We start from the raw sequence: 24,481 nt of genomic DNA on the forward strand, positions 1-24,481 counted from the left end.
GGTGGGACTCTTATTCAGGGAAGTTTCCAGTATCGGGGAGGAAAGGTCTTAGTCTAGTTTTGTTCCCAGGAACCTGTCAAATTGAACCCCAATTCAGCCAGCTCCTCGGCAGTTCTCATAAGTGGTCTTCTAGATCGCAGTCTATCTTTATTCAGATCAGCTATATCTTGTTTTTTGGGAAGTTGAGGATTGTCTTGTATACATATGTACTCTAGAAAGAGAAGTGCCTTACAAAGGAGATCAGGAAGGGCTATGTGGCTCAATATAGGTAGCCATATGGTTGGGGTAGATCTTAATGTTTAGCTGATAATCCCCATGGTGTTATTTAGTTGTCAACCTTTTATGTCTGTGCATTTGAAAATTATTTGTATACAGTAAAATATTTTCAAGTAGAATAATGTTGAATATGAAACTAGTTTATTTTCTTCTTATGTTAATTTTAATATTAAAATTATTTTCTAACATTTTATTAAAAACTGTAATTAATTATTTCTTTAGTATTCACCAGTTACTATGTACTCCTATTATTTTTATTTCAACATTATTTCCCATTAATCTTTCAAAACATTAAAAATGTATTTTATTTTAATAATTTTTTTAAGTGTTATGTGTTTATATATTTTAATAATATTTAATAATTCTAAATATTTGTAATAAATTTAATAACTGTCAAAAACTCTTATTATACTTACTAATATTTAAACATCAATTAAAATTAATGATCAGCAAAAATTTTAATTCTTATTAGTCAGTAAAAAGTACTCAACATTTCTGGGGAAAAAGAGAATACTGAAAAATAGTTACTTGAGGATTTTTCTTTTTAATACAATTGTTAAGGTGTATTGTGCTTATTTTGGTGCAGTGTTATAGATTTTGAGGATTTTTTGTTTTTCATCTGTGTATACTGACCTCTTTTTCTGTGTAGTCTCTGGAATCACCGTAAGGTATAAATTCAGAGGATGATATGTATGAATGTAAATAAATTGTAGTCTTGTACAGTGTCAGGTCGACTATTCCTGAGATATGTGGTTAATTGAAACCCAACCACCAAAGAACATGGTATCTAGTATTTGTGTTTACTGAACTGTTATTTACTAATTTATAAATGGCATTTCTGTACATGCGATATTTTGTTTTTGCAAGTGATTGCTGGTTGTGTAATAATATTGAAATATTATAGTAATGATTAAACTAATCTATGATTATAAAAAATGTTTTAATCAGAAATATTTCAGTTCCTTAATAACAGGGTTTTTTTAAATATTTTTTACACAGATTAAATTTATTTTATATATTTCTTATTTCAAGTATTCTTTCTTGGTTATGATTTAAATACAATTAAACATTTTTTAATTGCAAGTGTTATAGTTCTTGAGTTTTTTTTTATATTCTTGCCTTTTAGTTTTAATATTGCTTTAATAAATACTTTTAATTATTTTTGTTAAATTATAATAAGCTGTGTCATTTTCTTATAATCCTGTTTAACGGTTTTTTTTTTTAATGAAAATATGAATGAAGATGTTAAATATGTGTTAACTTTGATATGGCTATGCATCTGCAATTATATTATAATTTAATTTTCTTTATTCTGTTATTAGTGAACCGGTTTATAAATGAAATGTCTGTTCCTGCACCATGCTTACTTTTACAAATTATTCTGCTAAGAAGTGCTGACCTCTGCCATCAGTTTCTGTCAAATATTGGAGACAACTGGTGCAGCACTTAACCTATTACCACTGGCAATCTGTCTTTCTTTCTTTCTGATAATATCACAAGCATTCAAACTAAACTTCTGGCTGGCTGAGGAAAAAATTTTATTCTCTCATATTGCCTAACACCAGTTTTCTATATTATTAGATCTGTTTTATTGGAAATCTCATCCAGAATTTTCTCTCAAAATGACTTATCATATCTGTTAGTCTATCCCATTAAGAACTCATTTTAAACATACAAATTTTAAAATAATAAATGAAAAAGTGATAGAGATTGAAAGATATTTAGGTATTTACATTATGTAGTGGAAGATAAGTGTATGTTCTTTTTAAAATAGTAATACTTAAAAACCATCAGTATTATCAAGAAATTAATAAATTTGTAGCGTGAAACTTTTTTACATTGTGATTTTCTGACTGGTGATATTGAATAAGTAATTTAAAGTTCTTTGTGCCAGCTGGGTAAATTAACTTAAATAGATGCTTAAAATTGCAAATGTATTTATATTAGGTAACATGTGATTCTGTGAAGTTTTGTGAAATGATAATTTGAGATTTTTTTTGTATGTACAGGTGGTGGTGGTGGGGGTACTGGGGGAGGAGGAGATGGAGGAGGGGGAGGGAATACTTACAGAACTAATAATGTAAATAATGATGCTTTTTCTCGTCAATTGATAGAGGCTGGTATGCCTGAGATACCAGAATTCCCCTTTAAAGATGTTTCAGCTATACCTTCACTAATGAGTACAGGTATTTAGTTCTCTTAGTCAGTTAGTGACATTTGACACACACAGATATATATATATATATATATATATATATATATACACACATACATACACACTCACTTTTATGAGTTTTCATTTCATATTTGTTAGGCTGTAGAAAAGTGGATGAATTTTTATGGCATGCTTGTTTATTACATATGAAGGTTTTGTATGAAACTTTTACTTGTTTTTGTTTTTTATTGTATTTTTTTAAATCTGTAGACAAATTTTTTTCTATTGAAGAAAATCAGTTTGTTCTATTCTTATCAATTCTTATGTTAGTATTATATTGTTCATTTTCATTGAAAACATTAGTGTAATGTACTAGTCTGTTTTTCTGTAATCAGTTTTTTATTTTTCTCATTATAGCATAGTCTGCTTTCATAATTACTAACAAATGCCATCAGTATGTAGAGAAACTTTACTTTGGGTTATTTATTTTTGAAAATCAATAAGATCTAGTTTATTATGCTTTACCTTTCTTAACACACACTTCAGTTTCTTGGATGCTATTTTCTGACATCATATGTATTCCAAATCTGTCGGTTTACATAAATTATTTACTTCCTTAGGACTTTGTAAAAGATGTCATTTTCATTATGGTTATTTCACATAGAACTTTACAAGTTATTTATGTGTTTTGAACCACTCATTGTTTACTCTACATTTAAATATCATTGTTTACTACATACATACATACAGCATACATACAAGGTAGGCTCAAAAGGTTCTTGGAATTAGTTTATTTTTCAAAAACTGCTGACATGAAAAAGTTGTAAGAGTACGCTTCTTCAGAAGCAGTTTCCTTTGGCAGCTACACACTTTTGCTGATATTTAAAAAATTTTTAGAAACATTCTGGGAACCCATTTTGAGATATTGTCCTTAGCTGCTTCTTGTCATCAGAGTGGATTGATAGGCCAGTGCATTGTCATGCAAAGGAATCCAATTTGTTTCCCATTTTTAGGACTTTTCCTTCTAACTGCATCTAGTAAATGATGAAGGATATTGATGGATATTATTCACTGTCTGGCCATCAGGAATGAATTTGTAGGGGAAAAAATTCCATTTTTTCCTGTGCTCCTATCCAAGTGAAATTTATGACTGCAAAGATGATGTTGATCTTCACTTTGATGATTAGCATTTTGTTTGAATTGTACAAAAAAATAACATCTCTTATCTCCTGTTGTGTTCTTGCTTAGAACATTTTTTTGTTGATCACCCAAAGTAATGGAGATCTCCTGCCAGAATCATGGGAATCTCTTTGTGATCTGTAGACAATATTTTTTGAATAATATGTTGATAAACCTGATGCTTATTCACATAATTATGGAGAATACTGTGGCAAATTTTTCATTACTAATTCTTCATGCAGCAGTTAATGTCCCTGATCGATTTTTAAGCAGAATTTAATATTTATGTACTGTTTAATTTCTGACATTTTTCACTGCGACATTTTTCACGATGGCAAACAAATAGCTTTATTATTGTTATATGTGAAACAGGAAACATTGATGCTGCTGAATCGTGACTACACGAGTGCTGCCAACCTAAAAACCAATCATTTTCTTATAATGACTGCAATTTTAAACTGTTATTTAAAGTAATTCCTTTTAATCTATTTGTTTATATTCATATATAAACATAGACATTAACAGATACACCACATAAAGCCACTGTTTAGATTTCATTTCTGCAGTTATCATTTTCTAATCAGTTTTGAACATTCTTGAATTTATGACCAGTTTAATATTAATTGGTTGAAAATGTTATTATCTGTATAGTAGTTATTAATGTACAATTTGTTATTAATTTTATTATGTTGTATAATGTTATCAACTGGATAAAATTAAAATATTTTTGTGTACAGTCTAGGTTTTCTGTCTTTTGTTTTTGATAATTTATGTTACTGACTGAACCAGTAATTACAGATTTACAAAAAAAAATTGGCCCTTACACATTAGCTAGACACTACCACTAAGTTATTGCAATACTTATTCTGTTAATACTTTCTGTACTTACCTTTCACTCTCACATATTTATTTTCAGAGAAAAGTGCTTTTACTGCAGACATTATTGCATGAAATGGATCAAATTCACCTATCAAATAGTGTCATATGAAGTAACTATCCAGTTATGTTGGGAGGCTTGTATTGTTTTTTATTGTACCATTCCACATATCCTCATAACCTCTTAATTCTTTTGGGTGTGATCAACTGTCTGGGGTGGGGGGGGGGTCTAAGAAATTATACTTAGTGTTCACCATCATTTGATAAATCTAATTTCTTTAATTTCATTTGATTGTATTTACCATGAATCTGATTATTAATAATGTCCTTTCTTTAGTATTTGCTTTGATGGCATTCATCAAGGTTGGGAATAACTGAAGACCTTTTACAGCGAAACCCATTTAGTTACTACAGCTGAAAGATAGTTGATTAAATTTTGATGTTGGGTATTGTGTTATCATGTTATGTTGTTTTTATTATGAAGATCTAGCTACTTTTTTTGGGGGGGGGGGGGGGAGATCTATTGCCTATAGATACACATGTCCTGCATGATTTTTCTCATGTGAGTATTGATTAATCAGTCTACAGTTTTTCCTAAATGTTGATTTCCTTCCACCACATGGATAATTGATTTTGCACATTTCATGCATATAGTCATTTCTTTCTATTTCTCAGCCTTTTGACCTTTTGACATATTCAGTTTGTAATCAGACTGTGTAATTTACGTTAGTTATGTTCCCAAAAGTAATTAAATCAGATGGCTATGACTAACGGCATTCTCAAATTATGATATCACCAGTTGTCAGTTCACGTAGGAATGGATAGAAATGGTTATTGTACCACTAATGAATATTTTTGAACATAAAAAACACCTGCTTTCATGTTTGTTCTGTAAATATGTTTAGATATATTAACTCTTGTGTAAGTAATTTAATATTGTACCTTCATTAGTAAATAGATCCAAGGTCCTCATAATGAAAAGAACTTGAAATGATAATTATAACTCTTCTTTTTTTTTTTTGTCTTCACTCATTTGACTGGTTTGATGCAGCTCTCCAAGATTCCCTATCTAGTGCTAGTCGTTTCATTTCAGTATACCCTCTACATCCTACATCCCCAACAACTTGTTTTACATATTCTAAACGTTGCCTGCCTACAAAATGTTTCCCTTCTACCTGTCCTTCCAATATTAAAGCGACTATTCAGGATGCCTTAGTATGTGGCCTATAAGTCTGTCTCTTCTTTTAACTATATTTTTCCAAATGCTTCTTTCTTCATCTATTTGCTGCAATACCTCTTCATTTGTCACTTTATCCACCCATCTGATTTTTAACATTCTCCTATAGCACCACATTTCAAAAGCTTCTAATCTTTTCTTCTCAGATATTCCGATCGTCCAAGTTTCACTTCCAAATAGAAGCTTAATTATAACTCAACAGCTACTAACTAATACCAAATAACAAGATTACAGACTATAGTAACTTATTGAAGTACTTATATATTAGTTAATGTGGTGCCAAACTAAAGTGCAAGTACTAAAATTTGTTAGTTATCAGCTATTCTTTTTGACTCAATATAATCGTTTCTAAATTGATTTTTATTTTTTAATCTGAGTTTCATTCTTAATTGTATGTCCCCTACAGCTTAGCTTTGATTTTTTTAATTCTGAAACTTATTACCATAACACATTCTTTTGAATCTTTTTTTTGAAAAGTTTTTACAAAAACATTTACACAAAATGAAGGAAACTTGTCTAACAAGTCTCAATGTCACCAATGACATTGAATGTGATATTTTTTGGGGTTAAGAATCACCATACTTTAGTGTAACCACTCAACATTCACGCAATGTTTGATTAAAGTTGCCTTTGAACAAATGCAATTTCAATAGTTCCCAAGAGACAAAATTTAAATGAACACAAAAGGGCAATGAGAAAAAACTGCTATTGAAAAAAACTGTAAATGTTTTTAATAAGTCAGCTGTTTCTAAAACAATTATTTGTGGATAAGTTGAATGCTTATTACAATAATGTTAATAATAGTGGTGACTGTGGCATAATGGTGATTTTGACTGTAATGCTAATAGTGGCAGTGATAATAAAAATAATGATGACAGTAATAAAAGTGATTATGATGGATGATGGTAATTTACTGAATGGTATAACTAATATTAAAAATACTAAAATACTTAATTTAAATGTAAAAAGTTTGATGTACAAAATTGATAATATTGAATTAGCCTTTCTTCTAATAGGTTGAAGTTTATGATATGATTGTTCTGGTAGTTTCCAAAATAAAAAAAATATGGATAAAAGAATGCATACTTTCAGCAGATATATAAAAGGATGGATTTTTTTAAGTGTGTCAAAAGATGGGGAGAAATGCATTCTTATTAAAGACTGAGAATTTTTATTAAAAATAAAAAAAAAGGCATAAAAATATCATCAGAGGAAAGTGTATTTGGGTATGTGTTTACTTTAATGCTAAACCTAACACCTGGAAATTTAAATTAATGTAATTTATATGTTTATTCATACAGCTCATGGAAGTTGCTATCCTGACTTTCATTAAAAAAAATTCAAAAATTGTTTTTGTAATCACGGGATCATTCAAAGCTTTCCTTGCTACAAAATAACATTAAATACTTTTTGAAAGAGGGATCTTGAAAAAAACAAAATTATTTTCATTCTGCCATTACTTAAACCTCTTAATAATTCAGTTTATCACAGATTTAATATCTTCAATAAAAAGGAATTGAACCATGTGATCAGAAAACCTACTCATGTTGCTTAAATTTTCCAAAGATTATGGTTTTATCTATTGATATGTTATCATTGCAAGTTACAGAACAAATGGATCCTGGTTGCTTAGTCATCTAGGTGGCATTAAGAAACAAAAAAATTAAAAATTTTTAAAGTGTTCTTAAACTAATAAATTTGTCTACTTCTTGCTAATAAATTAAAATTAAAATCACCCATTATGAAAGACATATTTTGGTGCAATATATTGTTGTTTTTATGTTAAGGTACAGACATATTGAAACATGTCACGCATTTAAAAGAGTAACATTTCTTTGATGCAGTTCAAGAACCTGTCTGTAGTTTACGGTCACTGAAGCAGTAATCTTTAGTTCCTGTAAACAAAATCACTTTATCAGATTTAAAAAAAATTTTTGATGGTAGAGAATAAGCTTAATGAGTTTCCTATTAAACTCACTGAGATACCCTACTGGGTTTTGCAGTTCCAAAAAGTTAAGCAGACTATATTTTGTCACTTAAAAACGTCAAATTTTTTATGTGGTAGCTTCCCATTATAAATATCTTGTGAGACTGATTGAATAAGCATTTAAAAGATTAATTCTAATTGTCACTCATCTAGTGTATTTATTTCTCTTTTGTTGAGATACCACTCAATTTTATGTGGTAATTATATACATCTGATATATTGTAATAATCTTTTGAAGGATTACATCCAGTTCAACAGATCTTTCATGCTGTTGATTTGTATATTGTTGATTAGATTAAGAATGGTATTTTTCAGGATTAAATCAGTTTTACACTTTCCTTATATCTGAAGTTAGTTTTATTTAATGTATTTTGCAATATGGCCTACATTATTTTCAATTCTGCTTCTTTATTTTCTAAATAATTTTTATTTTTCTTATGATCATTTAATATAATGTTAATTAATTTTAATTTGTTAAAATTATTTTTTAACCTTCCATTGTTGTAGATCTGCAATAACCATTTTTTCATAAATTAATTTTTTGTTTCAGTCAGTAAATTCTTAATAATTTTCCCCTTCTGATTAAATACATATTTTTTTGTTTTTACATTTTTCTGTAAATTTCAAATAAATCAGTTGTTAGTGGGACATAATTATGAATTCTGGTTTGAAGTATATCTATGTATGTATGGACAAAATGTATGGTCATAGCCTGCAATTCATTTTTACAAATACAATAGAATTCAATTTACATAAAATTGCACTAGAATTTTTCACTTTACATTATTGTTATGCAATACCTTAAAAGTAATTCATATTTTACTTTTAGTCTCAGCCATTTAAAAAAATATGGATAATAAAATAACAGTGTTGAAATTGCAAATTATTAGGCGAATTGTTAACTATTTCCAAAGGCTGATATAGAATTCCTCATTTATATAATTTTGTTATTTTGGAAAATTTTATAACAATTCAAAACATACAGTAAAGTATAGAATTTTGTACTTATGTTAAAATATAATTTATTTAAATAATAAATGTTCAGTTAGTGATATTTATTAATAATATTATTAGTTTTTCAGTTTTAATTTAATATTTAATGAAATGCAGAGATTGAAATCAATACAGTAAATTGTAATTATTACTTTTAGAAATGTGTAATTAATATTGTAAAAACGTCCATCTGATACATAACACTGACAAACACAAATTTTGTTTCTGAACATGTAATTAATTCATGATAACAATCTGTTTTTTAATGCTGAAAATGAATCTGAAGTCACAATTTTTTGATCATCCTACAGTTTTGAAAAAACCAAAATTAAAATTTTTAAAATAGTTGATGCAAGATTAATACATATGATTTTTATTTTATATGATTTTATTTATGTGCTCAGCACATATTTTTAACTCTTTTATCAGTTATTTACCATGAAACAATAACTTAAATCGTAACACAAACATCACATATCATGACTTCATACTTCTATTGAAGAGAACGTGAAAACTCTTTGTTGACTAATGTAGAACTAACTGCTTAGGCAGTGTTTAAGGACATTTGCATAAATTTTTTGAGTGTCCATAAATCACAAAATTCCAAGATATTGTAGGTAATCTCATAAATTCATGCAGAAATATGGGATGTAATATGTCACTATAAGTCCATTTCATGTTTTCACATCTGGATTTCTTCCCACCAAGATATTTCACTGTTGGAAAACCATTAAAAAGGTGAATTGAATGTTAATATGCTAGCTTAATATGATTGGACTTGCTTAATTCGATATGTACCTGAAACTACCTACAAAAGTAGAGCATCTGCTAAGAAGTTTTAATGGAAGTGTATGACATCCCAAAACATTAGTTGTATTAACTTTTTTTGTACACCTTTAATGTACAATTTCTGTAAAACTGAGAGCGATAGAAAAGGTAAAATAACTTATTAAAAGATCTGATGTAGACAACATATGCCTGCCTAACTTGTACACCTATTAAATTAAATTTACACATTTTTTAAAATGCAAAGTACATAAAATTTTATTTCATTAAAAACTTCTGATATTTTTTCATATTTTCTTTTTTTTTTGTCATTGAATTATTATCGTAAAACTTTTTCTACAATGAGAGGTTAATAATTATTAATAAATCAATATATTTAAATTTAAAAAAAAAAGTTAAAAAAAAGAAAGGATATATGTCTGATTCACAACCATCGGGTTGGTCTAGTGGTGAACGCGTCTTCCCAAATTGGCTGATTTGGAAGTCGAGGTTCCAGCATTCAAGTCCTAGTAAAGCCAGTTATTTTTACACGGATTTGAATACTAGATCATGGATGCTGGTGTTCTTTGGTGGTTGGGTTTCAATTAACCACATATCTCAGAAATGCTCGAACTGAGAATGTACAAGACTACACTTCATTTACACTCATACATATCATCCTCATTCATCCTCTGAAGTATTATCTAAACGGTAGTTACTGGAGGCTAAACAGGAAAAAGAAGAGTCTGATTTGAACTGATGTGCCTTCCCCTAAAATCCAAATATTTCATTAATTAAATTTTATTTGGCTATAACTGGAACCAATAAAAATAAGCACCATTTAGGATATATATCATTGAAAAGCTCTCAATGAGGGCTTATTTCTGCAGTTAAGAAAAAGCACAAAATCCAAAAAAAAATTGGGTTTTGGGCTTTTTGTCACTTTTGGTTCAGTTGATTGCAATCAAAAGGGTGGGGAGGTGCACAACTAAATGTTACAACAGTCCTAAATCTAAAATTTGAACATCCTATGGCTAATCGTTTTTGAGTTATGTGAGATTACATACATACATATATACATAAATGAATACATACACACACATGTCACACCAAAACTAGTCAAAATGGCTTCAGGGATGGTTAAAATGGATATTTTCCATTTTCTATCTTATATGTTATATGATGTTATATTCTTATATGTTATCTGGAAACATAAATTTTTTGCAATCACAATACTTTCTTTACTTCGTACAAGGAAATAAAAAGTACTATAGATTAAAAGTTCTTAGTTTGAAATGTTCTTAAAAAAAAAAAAAAACATAATAAGCTGCTGTTATAAAATGTCTCTCAATTTATCATTATTTTAGGACAGATTCTGCAAAGCCCTTATAAACAGAGATTCTCGTAACTTTCATTATCTCCCCTTTTCTCACTTTCCCACTAATCACCTACACATGTTTAAAGTATGTCTGTACTTGTATACTGGTCTTACGTGCATGCCGATTAGGACACAGGTTTTATATATATATATATATATATATATATATTTTGATTTTCATTTCTGTTCCAGGTTATTATCCTCCTGCAGGATTTAATAGTAGTAGTCAAGCTCAGCATCCTGTCCATCAGCATCCAAGTACAGTTACTTCTCATCCGCCTTCATCAGCACAATATACAGCTGGTGGAGGTAAAGGCATACTAAGTGGTGAACATAATTCTACATGGCAGTGGAAAGTCGGTGATAAATGCATGGCAAAGTACTGGGAAGATAATATGGTAAGCAAAATTTTGCTTATTTTTATGTTTAGGAAGCATTATATTAAAATATATTTATTTTCTTTAATTTTTCCATCAATTAATATGATTGATGCACACTATTCTTCTAAAGTAATGTACAATGACTTCCCAACACTTATCTGTATGGTGTTTCATATATTTTTGTAAAATTATGTCATTAACAATGATTGACAGAACTCGCTCACTTTGCGGTTGTGGGTTTCCCTTAGCCCATCCTTTTTTGTTTAAAGCCTGACCTGTAAAAGAGTTCACCTGCAGTCCAAGTTAGCTGGTATTGCTCTCACCTCTGATCATATCACGGATATGATATCATGGATTTCTTGTCAAGGAAAGCCAGGGGCCTGCACTTAAGTGGAGCCCTGGAAGACCCATTGTATAAATAGTAATAATCAATAAATATATATATATAATATTTTGTGATTACATAGGATCACTTTAGTCAATTTGTTATCCATGTTTATTTGATGGGACTGTTTGGGCCTTGTGGTCCTCCCAATACTTTTTCTTACATTCAATCTTTCTGCCCTTTCTGTTGTTGAAAATGTTTGAATTTTGTGTTTTTTCTTGTGAGTGTGAAGTTGAAAATGTTTGAATTTTGTGTTTTTTCTTGTGAGTGTGAAGCGAGTGTTTTTGTTCTTGATTATCTTGTTTAATTTTAATCTTATCTTTGTTGTCTACTGGTCCAAGGCCAATGTTCTTCAGATCCTTTTTTATTTCTCTGATTCATCTGCATTATTTGTTGGTGTTTTTTGAGTGAAGATTGTACTGTACTAGCTGTTTCAGAAGTCTTGAATCTTGCACCCACATGATACGTCAAAGAAGTCTAGTCTCCTCTTAAGCATGGTGTCAGTGATGGGTTCTAACTCTTTGTTCACGACTTTGTTGGGTACAATCTACCATTGCTTGTCTTTCTGGTATTTTTTATTGATGCATATTCTTACAATTCTTCTTTCAATTTTCTGGAGTCTGTCTGTCTGATTATTCGTTCAGGTGGAATAGTGTTTCTGTTGCGTAAGTGGCTTCTGGTTTTATAACTTTGTTGTAGTCTTATTTTTGTGTTTATTGATAGGGATTTTTTACTGTAAGTTTACCAGGTTAATTTTTGAGCTTTAGCTACTTAGTTTTTTGTTATTTGGATCAAGGTTTTTCATTTAGGTTGTTTGTTACTATTTCTTTCAGGTATTTAAATTACTTTCTGTTAATTACGTTACTGCTTTGATTTCATTACTGTTTATGTTTACTTCTTTTAATTGTGTTGGTCTTAGGGGCATAATTTCTGTCTTTTTAAATGAAATTTTGAGGCTAGTTTTATTTGCAGTGTTTGAAGTTCTGTGTTTCAGCTTCATCGATGTTGTTTGCTATCCCTGCCAAGTCATCAGTGAAACTAAGAAAGTTTGTTTTGATTTTTCGGCCTATTTTTACTTTTGGGAGCAGTTTTGAGCCATTCTCTCATTACCATTTCTACAGCGCAGTCGATTAATAGAGATGAGAGCCCATCGCTTTGGTACAGTTCTGATTTGATCTCAATAGGTTCTGAGAGCTCGCATTTGAATTTTTCTTTTGACTTAGTGTTTGTGAGGGTCAGTTTTATCATGTTTATTAATTTGATATGTAGTTCGAGGTATCGTAAAATTTTTAGTAGGAATTCTCTACAGATGCAGTCATAAGGTTTCTTGAAATCTACAAATGTTATCACCATGTCTATTTCTTTTCCTGTTGTAATCCATTATTAGCTTGAGACTCATGATCTGGTCTGGACAGCTCTTCCAGGGTCTGAAACATTCCTAGTATTCTACTAGTTCTTTCTCGAGTTGTGGACCAATCTTGTTGAGGATGATTCTTGAAAGAATTTTGCATGTTGTATCTAGGAGTTAGATTCCTCTGTAATTGTTAGGGTCTGTTTTGTTCCCTTTTGTATAGAGGATGGATGAGGGCTGTTATCCAGTGTTCTGGTAGTTCTTCTTAGATCCAGATGTTGACAAACTGCTGATAAAGGGCAATTTTTGCTGATCTTTCTGCATGTTTCCAGATCTCTACAAAAGTCTGATCTTCTCCTGCTGCTTTGTAATTCTTCATCTCACCCAGTGCTTGTTAGATGTCTTTTATTGTGGGAGGGTTGATGTTTTCTGGTGGTATTGTTATTGAGGTATTGGTGTTGAAGTTTAAGAATTCTGTCAGTTCTTCGCAATTTTTAGGAGTTTATTGAAATATTTAGCTAAGATTTCCGCGTTTTCTTTATTGTTATGGGCAGTTTACTGTTTTCATTCTTTATTAGTAGGGTTAGGGGTTCATAATTTTGAAGGTTATCTAGTAGTCTTTAGACTGTGTTTTGTTGAATTCTTCTTCTATTGAGTTCCGTGTGTTATGGTGTTGTCTGTTTATTCTCCTAATATGAAAAATAAGTAAATTATAATCAAAGAAGAAAATAAATATTTTAGAAATTTAAATGCCTTTTTTATTTTGTTTTTTAAAAATAATTTTACAGTGATAGTGAGTATCACTGTTAAGTGTTATTACTTTATTTTATATTGGTTTTGGTAATTAGTATTTGTTTTGATATATATTTAATTTGAAACAGAAACATTGAAGATCAAACAATGTTTTTTTTATTTGATTCCTTTAGTTTATTATTTTTTTTTAATGAAAATAATTTAAAAATTTAAAAATTTAAGTCCTTTCAGTGTTATTTTGAAATTTTATTTATTTTAGTTAAGGTTTAAATAATGAATTAATTTTATACATTATTTTTTTATTGTTTATAATTGTAAAAAATTTTAACTTATAAATAAACATGGCATTATTTGTTTTTTGCAAAAAAGTGGCATGTTTGTTGTTTCATTAAAGCTTTGTTATTAAAGTTATTCATGAGAATGAAGAAACATATCATTATAATCTGGAAAGTGTTATAAGTGTGAAACATAAAAATCTGTCATTTTGTTTTCAATCTTTTTGATATAATCTTATAATTTGACTTCTTTATCTAATAAGACAGGCATTATTAATAATATAATTGCAGATTGTTTGCATTGACTCCACAAACTGATGGTTCCAATTATTGGTGTAGTGAAATTAAATACCTATGCTACTGCTGTGAAACATTGGTTGAGGTTACATATTCTTCTTCAAGTAAACATTTTTGTTTTCATGTGCTTTAATGTGAAATTTAATTTTGACTTTTTTATTTTAATTTTTTTCACACTTTTTTAAATCATAAGGTTCTACTTGAAATATGTATCAATACTTTAGTTATACATTAATCAGAATGTCTGTTTCTGTGCAATGTGTGATCAAAAAGTATCAGATCCTATTTTTTTCAACACAAACTAGTTGTATTATGTGATAGGGACTTTTATTGTGCACCCTCTTGTTCTGTAGTGAGTGTATGAGTCCAGTATATTTTGTAGTCGCTGTGATACTCAGATGTGTTTACTACATTAATTTGTGTTCTTTTTTTGAATGAAAACATTAAAGCAGATTGATTAAAGTATATCTTTTAAATTTTGTCTTAAAATCTGTAATATACAGAATTATTTAAAAATATAAAATGGAGTTATAGTGTTATACATATTAAAGAGTGCTATATTCATTTTGTAAATGGCTGTAAATTAGTTGAGGACAAAGAAGAGTCTCGCACACCTTCAACCAGTAAAAATCCAGAAAAAGCAAGAAAGTTTATAAGAAAACTTTTTTGAAATATTTTGGTCGAGGGTTACCCCAGCTACTTCTGTAATAACATAAGACCTGGTACCTAGAGAAACATTGGCTTGTACATATACTCTGTTGCATAATATTATTGGCTATACCATAATGTACTGCTAAAAATTAAAATTTAAGTTTTTTTGTAAAATAATATTGAAAGTTTTCTACTTATGATTTTCTTAATTAGTTAGTAAGCAATTTGGGAGTTTAGTAGTTTCATGTTTTTAGCATTACTTATTGAGAACTTAATTGTACATTACTGGATTTACTTCTCATTTATGGTTTAACATGTATGTAGTTAAAAATTATTTGTGTTGAAAGCTACTATTTAAAAAGAATGCATATGTTTTATTGTTACAGTACTATAATGCTGAAGTTACTGGCTTGTCTAAAAAGACTTGTGTAGTGAGGTTTCTTGAATATGGAAACTTTGAGGAAGTTCTACAGGATGACTGTATTCCTATTGCTGAGGTTTGTATAGAATTTTTCTTTTTAACTGATAATTTAAATCTATTTAAATCTAATTTAATCTTTTTAAAATAATTAATCTTTAATAATTTAATCTTTTTTAAATTTATTAATATAAAAACTATTTAAAATATTTTTCTTCTTCATTGATTATAATTTATTTCTACAATTTGCAAATTATTTTCTATGTTAGTTATAATGTGTTAATTTGTGACAAGTGTTTTTGTAATGTTATGGGTTGGGCTGTCTCCCAACTTCGTTCATTCTCTGTAGGTACACATTCATTCATTAGATATTAATTATCTCAGGGCTTAACCTTCATTGCTCTAGATATCTATGTCATGATTAACAACTATGTATTTTCCCTTACTTGATGTTTTTTTATTATTCTTTTTTAAAACGCATAATAGAATTTAGAGTGCCTCATTAGACTAGCGTTTTCTATTTTTAAGTTTATGATTTGATTTTCTTCTTGTTATTGGTTGGGATAATTGTACATATCAATAGGATATCTTTTTCATCTTAGTTTTATTGCCCCTATAAATTTACCCAGTGGAGTCAAACATTGCAACCCACCAATGATGACTCTGCATGATTTAAAAAGTAATATGAAAGTATTATGAAATGTTGTTATTAAAAGCTTTACTGCCATAATTTATTTTACTCTTATAGATCAGAAATTTTTCATAAATCTCTTAGGTGTTTCTTTATTAGAAAATGCTTTAAAACGTGTTTTAAGAGGACCATTAAAATAAGGGTAAGCTTTTATAAGAGATGTATTTGCTGTTAAACAACAAATATTGATCTAACAATAAGCTTATCAAATAGAATTCGATCAATCTAAAATATCCAATAACCACCAGAAACAAAATACTCAAAATCATAATCCAGAATCAAATAAACACGTATTTAATTATTTAAAGTTAAAAAAAAAATTTACATCTTTTTTCTTTTTTTTCATTACTAAAAAGATTTAAAAATGCCTTTAAAAACCATATAGAATTAAAGATAAAAGTTTGCAAAAAATATATTTCTCATTATTGAAATATTCTCTATATTCAACTGTATCATTCGTTATATATAGATACTGCAGAAAATCATATAAAAAAGTTATTTTTACTTAGTGAAGTTATTTGAAAACTTATTTTTGAATAAAATATCCAATTGCCTTTTAACATTTTATTCAAAATTTTTCCATAAAAATTTCTTATCAATAAATGGTTATCAAGTGGAACATTAAATGGTTATCCCTTCTTTTAAATTTTGTTCAGGGAAGGGGATATCTCTTTGATCAGTGTCAGGCTCATGAAATAAATTTGGTTTTTTTATGAAATAAATTATGTTGTCTAATCCTATGTTAGGGGCATGTGTTAAGTTGAGGTTTTTAGTGGTTTATACTGTTTTTAAGGTAATTGTATTCTTTGTAATGGAATTGCCCAAAATGATGCTTCTTACTTTTTTTTTTAAGAAAGTGTTTCTTATAAAGCCAAATATTTTATAAATTCAGGTAAAACACTCATTTTATAAGTTTTCACTCATTTCAGAAAAGTATTTATTTGTTCATTTATTATATTACTTCGTAATTATCATTTTTATACATTTTTTCTTCGTATCTATTGATTTTGGTAATTTAGCAATTGATTGCTAATAGGATCAAGTGTAACATTTTTATTTTCTTGGAAACAATTTTTGGACACTTTTTTTTCCAGTATATTTTAATAAACATTTAATATAATCCTTTATTTAAAAAATAATGTTACAGTAAGGATAAAAAGACCCGTTTCATATCTGTAACATTTACTGGCCACAACCAAATTAAGATAAGGAATGCCTTTTTTTAAAATACAAATTAGTCTGCTTCATAAAATTAAAAAAAAATAGACTTAAATAAAAATAGAAAACATGAAATACGATTCTTCATGATTACTTGCGATGTAGGAACAGAACAGTGCAACATGAGATTAATAATTGTACTGGTCTTGATCTCTACATTGGCCTTGAGAGTGTTTATAGGACATTAACTGTTTGTGTTCTCTTGTCTATAATTTAATATGAAAAATTATAGCCATTATTATGAATTCACCCTGAATGTAAAAGAATCTGTTGTCTATGCTAACTGTTTATTAACTTTTATAACTTTGGTGGAATGAAAATGATATTATCAGTCAAATGACTTGAGTATAAAAAAAGTTGGTTTGCTATTGAGCGTAGATATGCTATTAACAAACCAAAAATTGATTGTATTAATTATTTTATTGGTGTTTTGAGTGCTAAATATGATATTTATGAGAAAATAGATGTTAAACTTAGTCTTAAACTCCTTTAGAGAGAGTATTAGTAGAATTGGAAAGGATTATGCAGAAATCAGAGGCAGTCAAAAGTTTTTAAACTGTATTACTGGTCAGTTAAGATTAGAAATTCAGAGAGGATTAATGAATTTCATTACAGGTAATCATTATCTAACAGGATGCACAAATAGAATTGTTTAATCAATCAGATTAAACAAAATCCAGTTATGGTAGTATGACTGAGACAAAAATGTAAAAGATCTGAATAAAGTCTGTTAAAAACAGGTTGAAAATTTGAATCCAGTTGGTTTGTTCTAAAAAATTGGAGTTTAATTGCATGAAGAGAATATCAAGACTACATGTTGAGATAATCGTTTTAATTTATCAATAAACCTCTTACTGTCATGTACTTTGTATAAGACAAAAAAATAGAGGGATTACTTGCTGCTTATAGAAAGGTGGTAACTAATAATCTGCTAGAGTTGAATATTGGCTATAGTTTCTTAAGAGAGAATTTATTAATAAGCTGTAGATGAGGAGTAACTGAAAGGAAGAAATTTGTAACCAAACTTATTTTGAGTTACTAATACATTTGCTATGATATGACTGTGTAACTGAAATATATTATTTTTTCTATGTTTACTAATGCTTACCCCTTTCATAGCTTCATTCTTTATTTCTTGTTGATGCGTTTCAGAACCACTCCATTGTTAAAACTTACTGTACTGATACTCTGAGTACAGTATGTAAGAGTACAGAGTACAACAGACACTTGGAGTATCAATATAATAAGTTTTGACAATGGAGTGGTTTTGAAATGCATCATCAAGAGATGAAAGAATGAAACTAACAAAGATAAGCAGTACTAAACATAGAAACTATAGTGATCTTAGCAGAAAATATAATAGTAACTATTACCTTAACAATAATTAATATAATTATTGATTATATATAAATTTATAATGTATAATTTTTTTTATGTTTCTTTTGTTAATTACTTGAAGTTTATTTATAACACTTTTCGCTTGGTTTTAATGGATTCATATATGCATCATATTTGATTGTAATTCTTTTCCCTAGGTATCTTATTATTACATTATAATTTGTGTCTTGCTTATTAGTAATTTTTTATACTTTATTTATATTGTTATATGTTTATTTTGACTTTAAAAATGATCTTTTTTATACTGTAATGTTTTGTTATTATAATTAAACTACTTCGTAAAATATTTTAATAATTAAATTCAATAACTGAGTTATGTATGATGTCTTCATGAAATCACAGTGGAATATTGCATAGAACGATTATTTTTTTAATTGAATAATAGATCAGGGTATGTAATTTATAGAAATTCTATTTTATTCTTTTCAGAGGATAACAAGAGCGATTGAAAACAGTAAATTTTAAATGAATAACTTCTGTTATAAAACCAACGATTGATACTTTTCCTTTCACTTAAAAATTTGAATGCAAATGTTTGTTATTTTCTTTAAATTAAAATGTGTTATATAACAATAACTATGAAAATAAATGACTAATCTAAAATTTACAATGCACTAAAATTTAATCACATTAGATATGTGACAAAAGATTTTAAAGTTGCCATTTATGACATTTTAAATTTATTGATGCTATAAAATTCTTAACAGTCAGAATAACTAATACAGTAGAATATCTGTCAAGTATTTCTGACAGTTTTCTTATAGCTATACCTGTGAAATCATTAGGATATGTTTTCCAATTTAGTTCTGTATATTCAAAAAAAATGTTTTATTGACCCATAACTTCCTGAATTACACAGAAACTCAAACTGTCAAATTTCAATACAAGTTGATCTTCTACCCGCTGCAGACAATGATCAAGAATTATTACAGTAACTTATAACTTTTACATTACAACTTTCTTGGTATTTTGAGAAATGAGACAAAATAATTGCACATTAATTAAAAACCCATAAAAATGAAAAGCATCTTGAATTTTACGAATTTCTGTCATAATATTATTTTAATCATTATTTTATCTATGAAGTTGAAAAACTCACAAACAATGCTTAAAAAACTACAAAATAAGTAGTCTTTGGATAATGTATGTTCATTACACTTCAATGTGTGTCTATGCTTGATGTAAGAAGTAAGTGTAGTGTTAAATTTACTGTCTCATTAGTTTCTGCTAAACCAAAAAAAGGGTTAATTATTTTTCATTTTTCCATATTCAAACAGGTTGTGACAGGACTATTCTTTAAAGAGCTAGCAAGTAATTGTCTTACTATATTTTAGTAAGTTAATTTAAGTACTTAGTACTAACAGAATAAATCACATTTTTAAAGCACTATTAATATTCAGTGTGCTAAATGTTTTTAGTCTCTATTTAAAGAGTAAGATCATTCAGTAGTTTCTTAGTTACTTATTAGATAAAATTGTTTAAATAAACAGTCTCTTTGTTGGGCAAAGGAAACAGTCTACATAATTTTAAGCCCTAGTTTGATTATTTATTAAAAAATACCTTGGAAAAAATTGATGAGCAGGTACAATATAACAATAGTTTTTCTTGTAAATTAAGAAAATATTGTAATAACTGAAAATTTCTTGTTGTTTATTACTAAGAGTTAACATTTTAATAACCAAAAGTAATAGTTTATTGACATTTGATTTCTTAGACTGTATTGTATTCTTATAATGGTGGTGTTACAAATGAGGATAAAGATTTTACAACAAAAAAATTGTGTTATATTTTACTAGTAATGTAACAATAAAAGTTATTTTTTATCTGACGTAAAATTATCTACATATTAAAAAAATTAATTTCAAATCTTTAAGTTACTTAAACGTTTAGTTAAAATAACTGACTATTAGGCTAGGAGCAAAGCAAATTTTAAATAAAATATTTCTAGATCATATAATTGACAAATCTTCATGTACACCACCAAACCTAACACAATTTATAAATGAATGTTACTTAGGTTGGCATCTTAATCTGCAGAGGGGAAGCATTTTGAACATTTTTTTATAGAATGGTGTGATTTTAAAATTTATTGTACCATGTGTTTCAAAATTAATATCAGGGTTTTAAATGTAATATTTATTAAGTTTTACTTACATTGATAAATTATACATGAAATGAGAGAGCAACTCTAACAGTTTTTTCTGTAATTGTTTAATGTGAGCACCATTTGTCACATGGCACATGTCTAGCCGATAGGAGAGTTCATCCCATACTTTATCAGCAAGTTTGGAGTAATTGATACAGCAATTGCTTTAATCCTGTGTCTCAAGTTGGGTAGGTTATCCTTGCTCTGTAGACCTTACATACCATCCATCCATACCTAGCCCTTATGGGCTTTATTGAAGGTCTTCTTTAATACCTCGGCATTGACATCTTTCAGTCTAGCCTCAGCCAGAATGCCACAAATGTGAATGACATAAGTGACATTCCCTTCAGTATTAACTATTATGAACTCATAAACAAAATATGTCATAGTAAATCTTAAATAAGACTGAATGGACTACATGATAATGAAGGAACTGAACTACTTACTCAAAATAGGCAAAATGAGTTCAGCACACATCATGAAACATAAAACATAAAGCATAAAAGAAGAACACTAAAACACAATATTATCACTAACACTAAACACAAAACAAAATCAACAGCAAAACATAAATAATGTAATACAACAACAAAACTTAAAGCGGGAAAACCAAGGCAGAACCCTAAACCCCCTCAGCAATCCTTTCCTTTGCATGATAAATTATAAAATTTCCACAATCACCCATTCAGCCTGGTTCCTCCAATTAGCATGGAGATCTAACACCAACTCAATGATATCAAGCCGACAAATATTCTCCATGCGCACAAGCTCCTATTTTACACATTGATATAACACATGGTAAATATAGTTGTTCATCTAGTTGTTCACATTGCGGACACATTCCGAAGTCTACCAGGCCAAATTTCTGCAGTCTTTCCTGAAAAGCACCATGGCCAGAAAGGAATTGCGTCATGTACTTAATAAGGTGTACCCAAGAGGTGTCATGCAAGTCAACAACATTTGAGAAGAGAGCATGCATATAATGCCCACCCTCTGCCTCATCCCATCTGACCTGCCACAAGGCATTACCATGTTGGTTCAATCTCCTGAATTTTCTCAGAAGTCATCACTGGACCTCTTTGCAACATAACACTGCTGCTTGTCTGACGCAATCAAATCTAATCGGTTTCACACCTGCAGTCACCAAGATCGCCTCCTGTGAAATTGTATCAACCACCTGTTACCGTTAACAATATAAGGCATTGAGCCCTCAATAAAAATCCCGATAGCTTTTAAATCAAAGCCTACCTGTGCATACAGGCACCGCATATAGCATAATAGCCTTGCACACAGGATATTCATACTTATACAGGATACTCATAGTCTTGAAATTAATACTGGTCATGATTGACCCATGTTGAATACCAAAGAAGGCACTAAAAGCCTTCCCTGCGACGTATTGAAGCTGCTTCTTAAATTGAAATTTCTCATCAAGAAACACCCTGTGATACTTTTGAACCTAACATATTTTATGCGCTGGCCTCACCGACTCACTGCCAAACAGCCTTTGAGGCGCATCATCGTGGTCTTCTCCGGGCTAAACATAATCTTATGTTCATGACCTCACAACTCAAGTATCCTGCAGGCCTGAGTGGCTCAGAGCTCATCCTTCGACCAGCAAGACTCCATTGTCAGCATAAACCACGATGTGACACCTGTTGAGCAACCTCAGCCGCAGAAGAGAATCAAACTCCACCACCCACAACAAAGGACCTAACACTCTGTCCTGGGACAACGTCTTGCCTACCTCATGGCTGCCTCATTTGAGCAGCACATCCCAATGGCTGAAGTAACTTTAAATAACTTGCAATTCATTCACAGTACATTTTCTCTTCTGTAGTTGAAAAATGGCAGAGGACCACCACCGATGATAAATGCCCCAGAAATGTCCAGGAAAATTTCCTGGACATATTCCACCTTGCTGGTTCTAACCACACTCATCACACGATGTATGACATCCTCAGTACCCTTTCTGGGATGAAACCCATACTGATTCTCCATCAATAAGCCCTGCAATATCAGTTTCTTATTTGTACGCAGGTACAGAACCTTTTCAAAGACCTTGCCAATAACTGGAAGTAATGTCAGAGGCCTGTTTGACAAACTGGTCAGCTGGTAATGGTGGCACATATACTTGATTCTTTATAAACCCCCAAGAAAAAAATTGTATTGGGTCAGATTGAGCAAATGTGGAGGCCAAGGCAAACAAGCCCTGTCATCTGGTTCCCGGCAACCAATCCAGTAGTAGGGGAGAATTTCATTATACCAATCACATACAGCATTTTTCCAGTGAGGAAGCATGCAATCTTGTTGCCAGATAAAGTTCTGTAGTTTGTATTGCAGTTGAGGAAAGAGCCATAGTTGTAGCATATGAAGATAGTTTATTCCAGACACACTTGCTTTTGCCAAAAAGAGTGGCCTGTAACTAGTTGTTGGGCTATGGCACAAAAAACATTTACTTTAGGGGGAGTCTCATTCACACTGCAATATTTCGTGAAAATTTTCTGATCCCCAGATATGCACATGAGTGTTTATTTTTCTTTCAACATGAAATGTTGATTCATCACTGAATACAACATGATAAAGAAAGTCTTTATTGTTATGGTACATCATTTGATTTGTGAAGCTAGCATGCAAACCATAATCTGTAGGCTTTAGAGCTTGTAACAGCTGAATGAGGTGTGGCTATTAAATAACGAGATAAAATGCTGCATTGCTGCTACATATGCTGCATGCATGCTAACATGCGCCAAATTCATACGACTGACAGCTGTGTATCATGAAGCCTTCTCTTTCAATTGTTGCCACTCCAGTTTTTGTAGACATATTAGTCTGGCCATGGTCTTTGTTTTGATAACATCTGCTTTTTTGTTTTGCTGAAAAAATGCTGTGTTTTTATTAGAGCCAAGAATTGTCATGAAATTTCATATTAAACTTGGAAAAACTGCTACTGAAAGTTCTCTTCAAAAAAGTATATGGCAATGAATATTTATCATGTGCATGTGTTTTTGAGTGGTTTAAGCGTTTCCAAGGTGGCCGAGAAGACGTTGAAGATGATGATCAAAATTCAAAGCGATGATTGTTTTTTTCGATATTCATGGGATTATGGGATTTTGTACCTTCACTGGATTCCTGAAGCTCAAACTATTAATCAACATTACCACCTTGAGGTCCTTACTCAACTCTGTGAAAAAATAAGAAAAAAATGACCTGACCTGTGGAAGAAGTCATGTGTCCTTCATCAGGACAAAGCACCAGCTCACACCTCATAGTTTATCAAGATGTTTCTAGCCAAGTATAACATCCCAGTGTTAGACTCCACCTTATTCACTTGACCTGGGACCATGTGACTCTTATCTGATCCCCAAGGTTAAATCTGCAGTAAAAGGAACAAGATTTCCGACCATTGAAAGACTGTGGAAGAAAAAGCGGCACACATCATGAAATAGCTCACAGAAGAAAACTTCCACCACTGTTTCGAACAATGGAAAATCCGCATGGAGCATTATAGGAATAGAGGAGGGTTGTACATTGAAGGGGATAATAACTAAATATGTATAAATTTAAAATAAAATATTTGACAGCATTAGTCTTGTTATTTAATAGCCACACGTAAATGATATGGACGCAGTTATAATCATTTCCTCACGACTAGCCTTCTTAATGGATTTC

The 24,481-nt window shown here is 29.8% G+C and overlaps 1 protein-coding gene across 3 annotated transcripts in view; it reads left to right on the plus strand.

The window, feature by feature from the left end:
• Positions 1-24,481, plus strand: part of LOC142319347 (tudor domain-containing protein 3-like) — an 85,860-nt gene that overhangs the window by 43,072 nt on the left and 18,307 nt on the right. For 2 of the 3 annotated variants that reach the window (XM_075356548.1, XM_075356550.1), the window contains exons 10-11: positions 11,039-11,244; positions 15,325-15,435. In XM_075356548.1, coding sequence (XP_075212663.1) covers positions 11,039-11,244; positions 15,325-15,435 — 317 coding nt within the window. Of the gene's footprint in view, positions 1-11,038; positions 11,245-15,324; positions 15,436-19,092; positions 19,221-24,481 lie in introns of those variants that run through there. The other variant, XM_075356549.1, reaches the window with a different exon arrangement.

This window comes from Lycorma delicatula, chromosome 2, assembly GCF_047948215.1.
Source record: "Lycorma delicatula isolate Av1 chromosome 2, ASM4794821v1, whole genome shotgun sequence".
Taxonomy (NCBI): domain Eukaryota; kingdom Metazoa; phylum Arthropoda; class Insecta; order Hemiptera; family Fulgoridae; genus Lycorma; species Lycorma delicatula.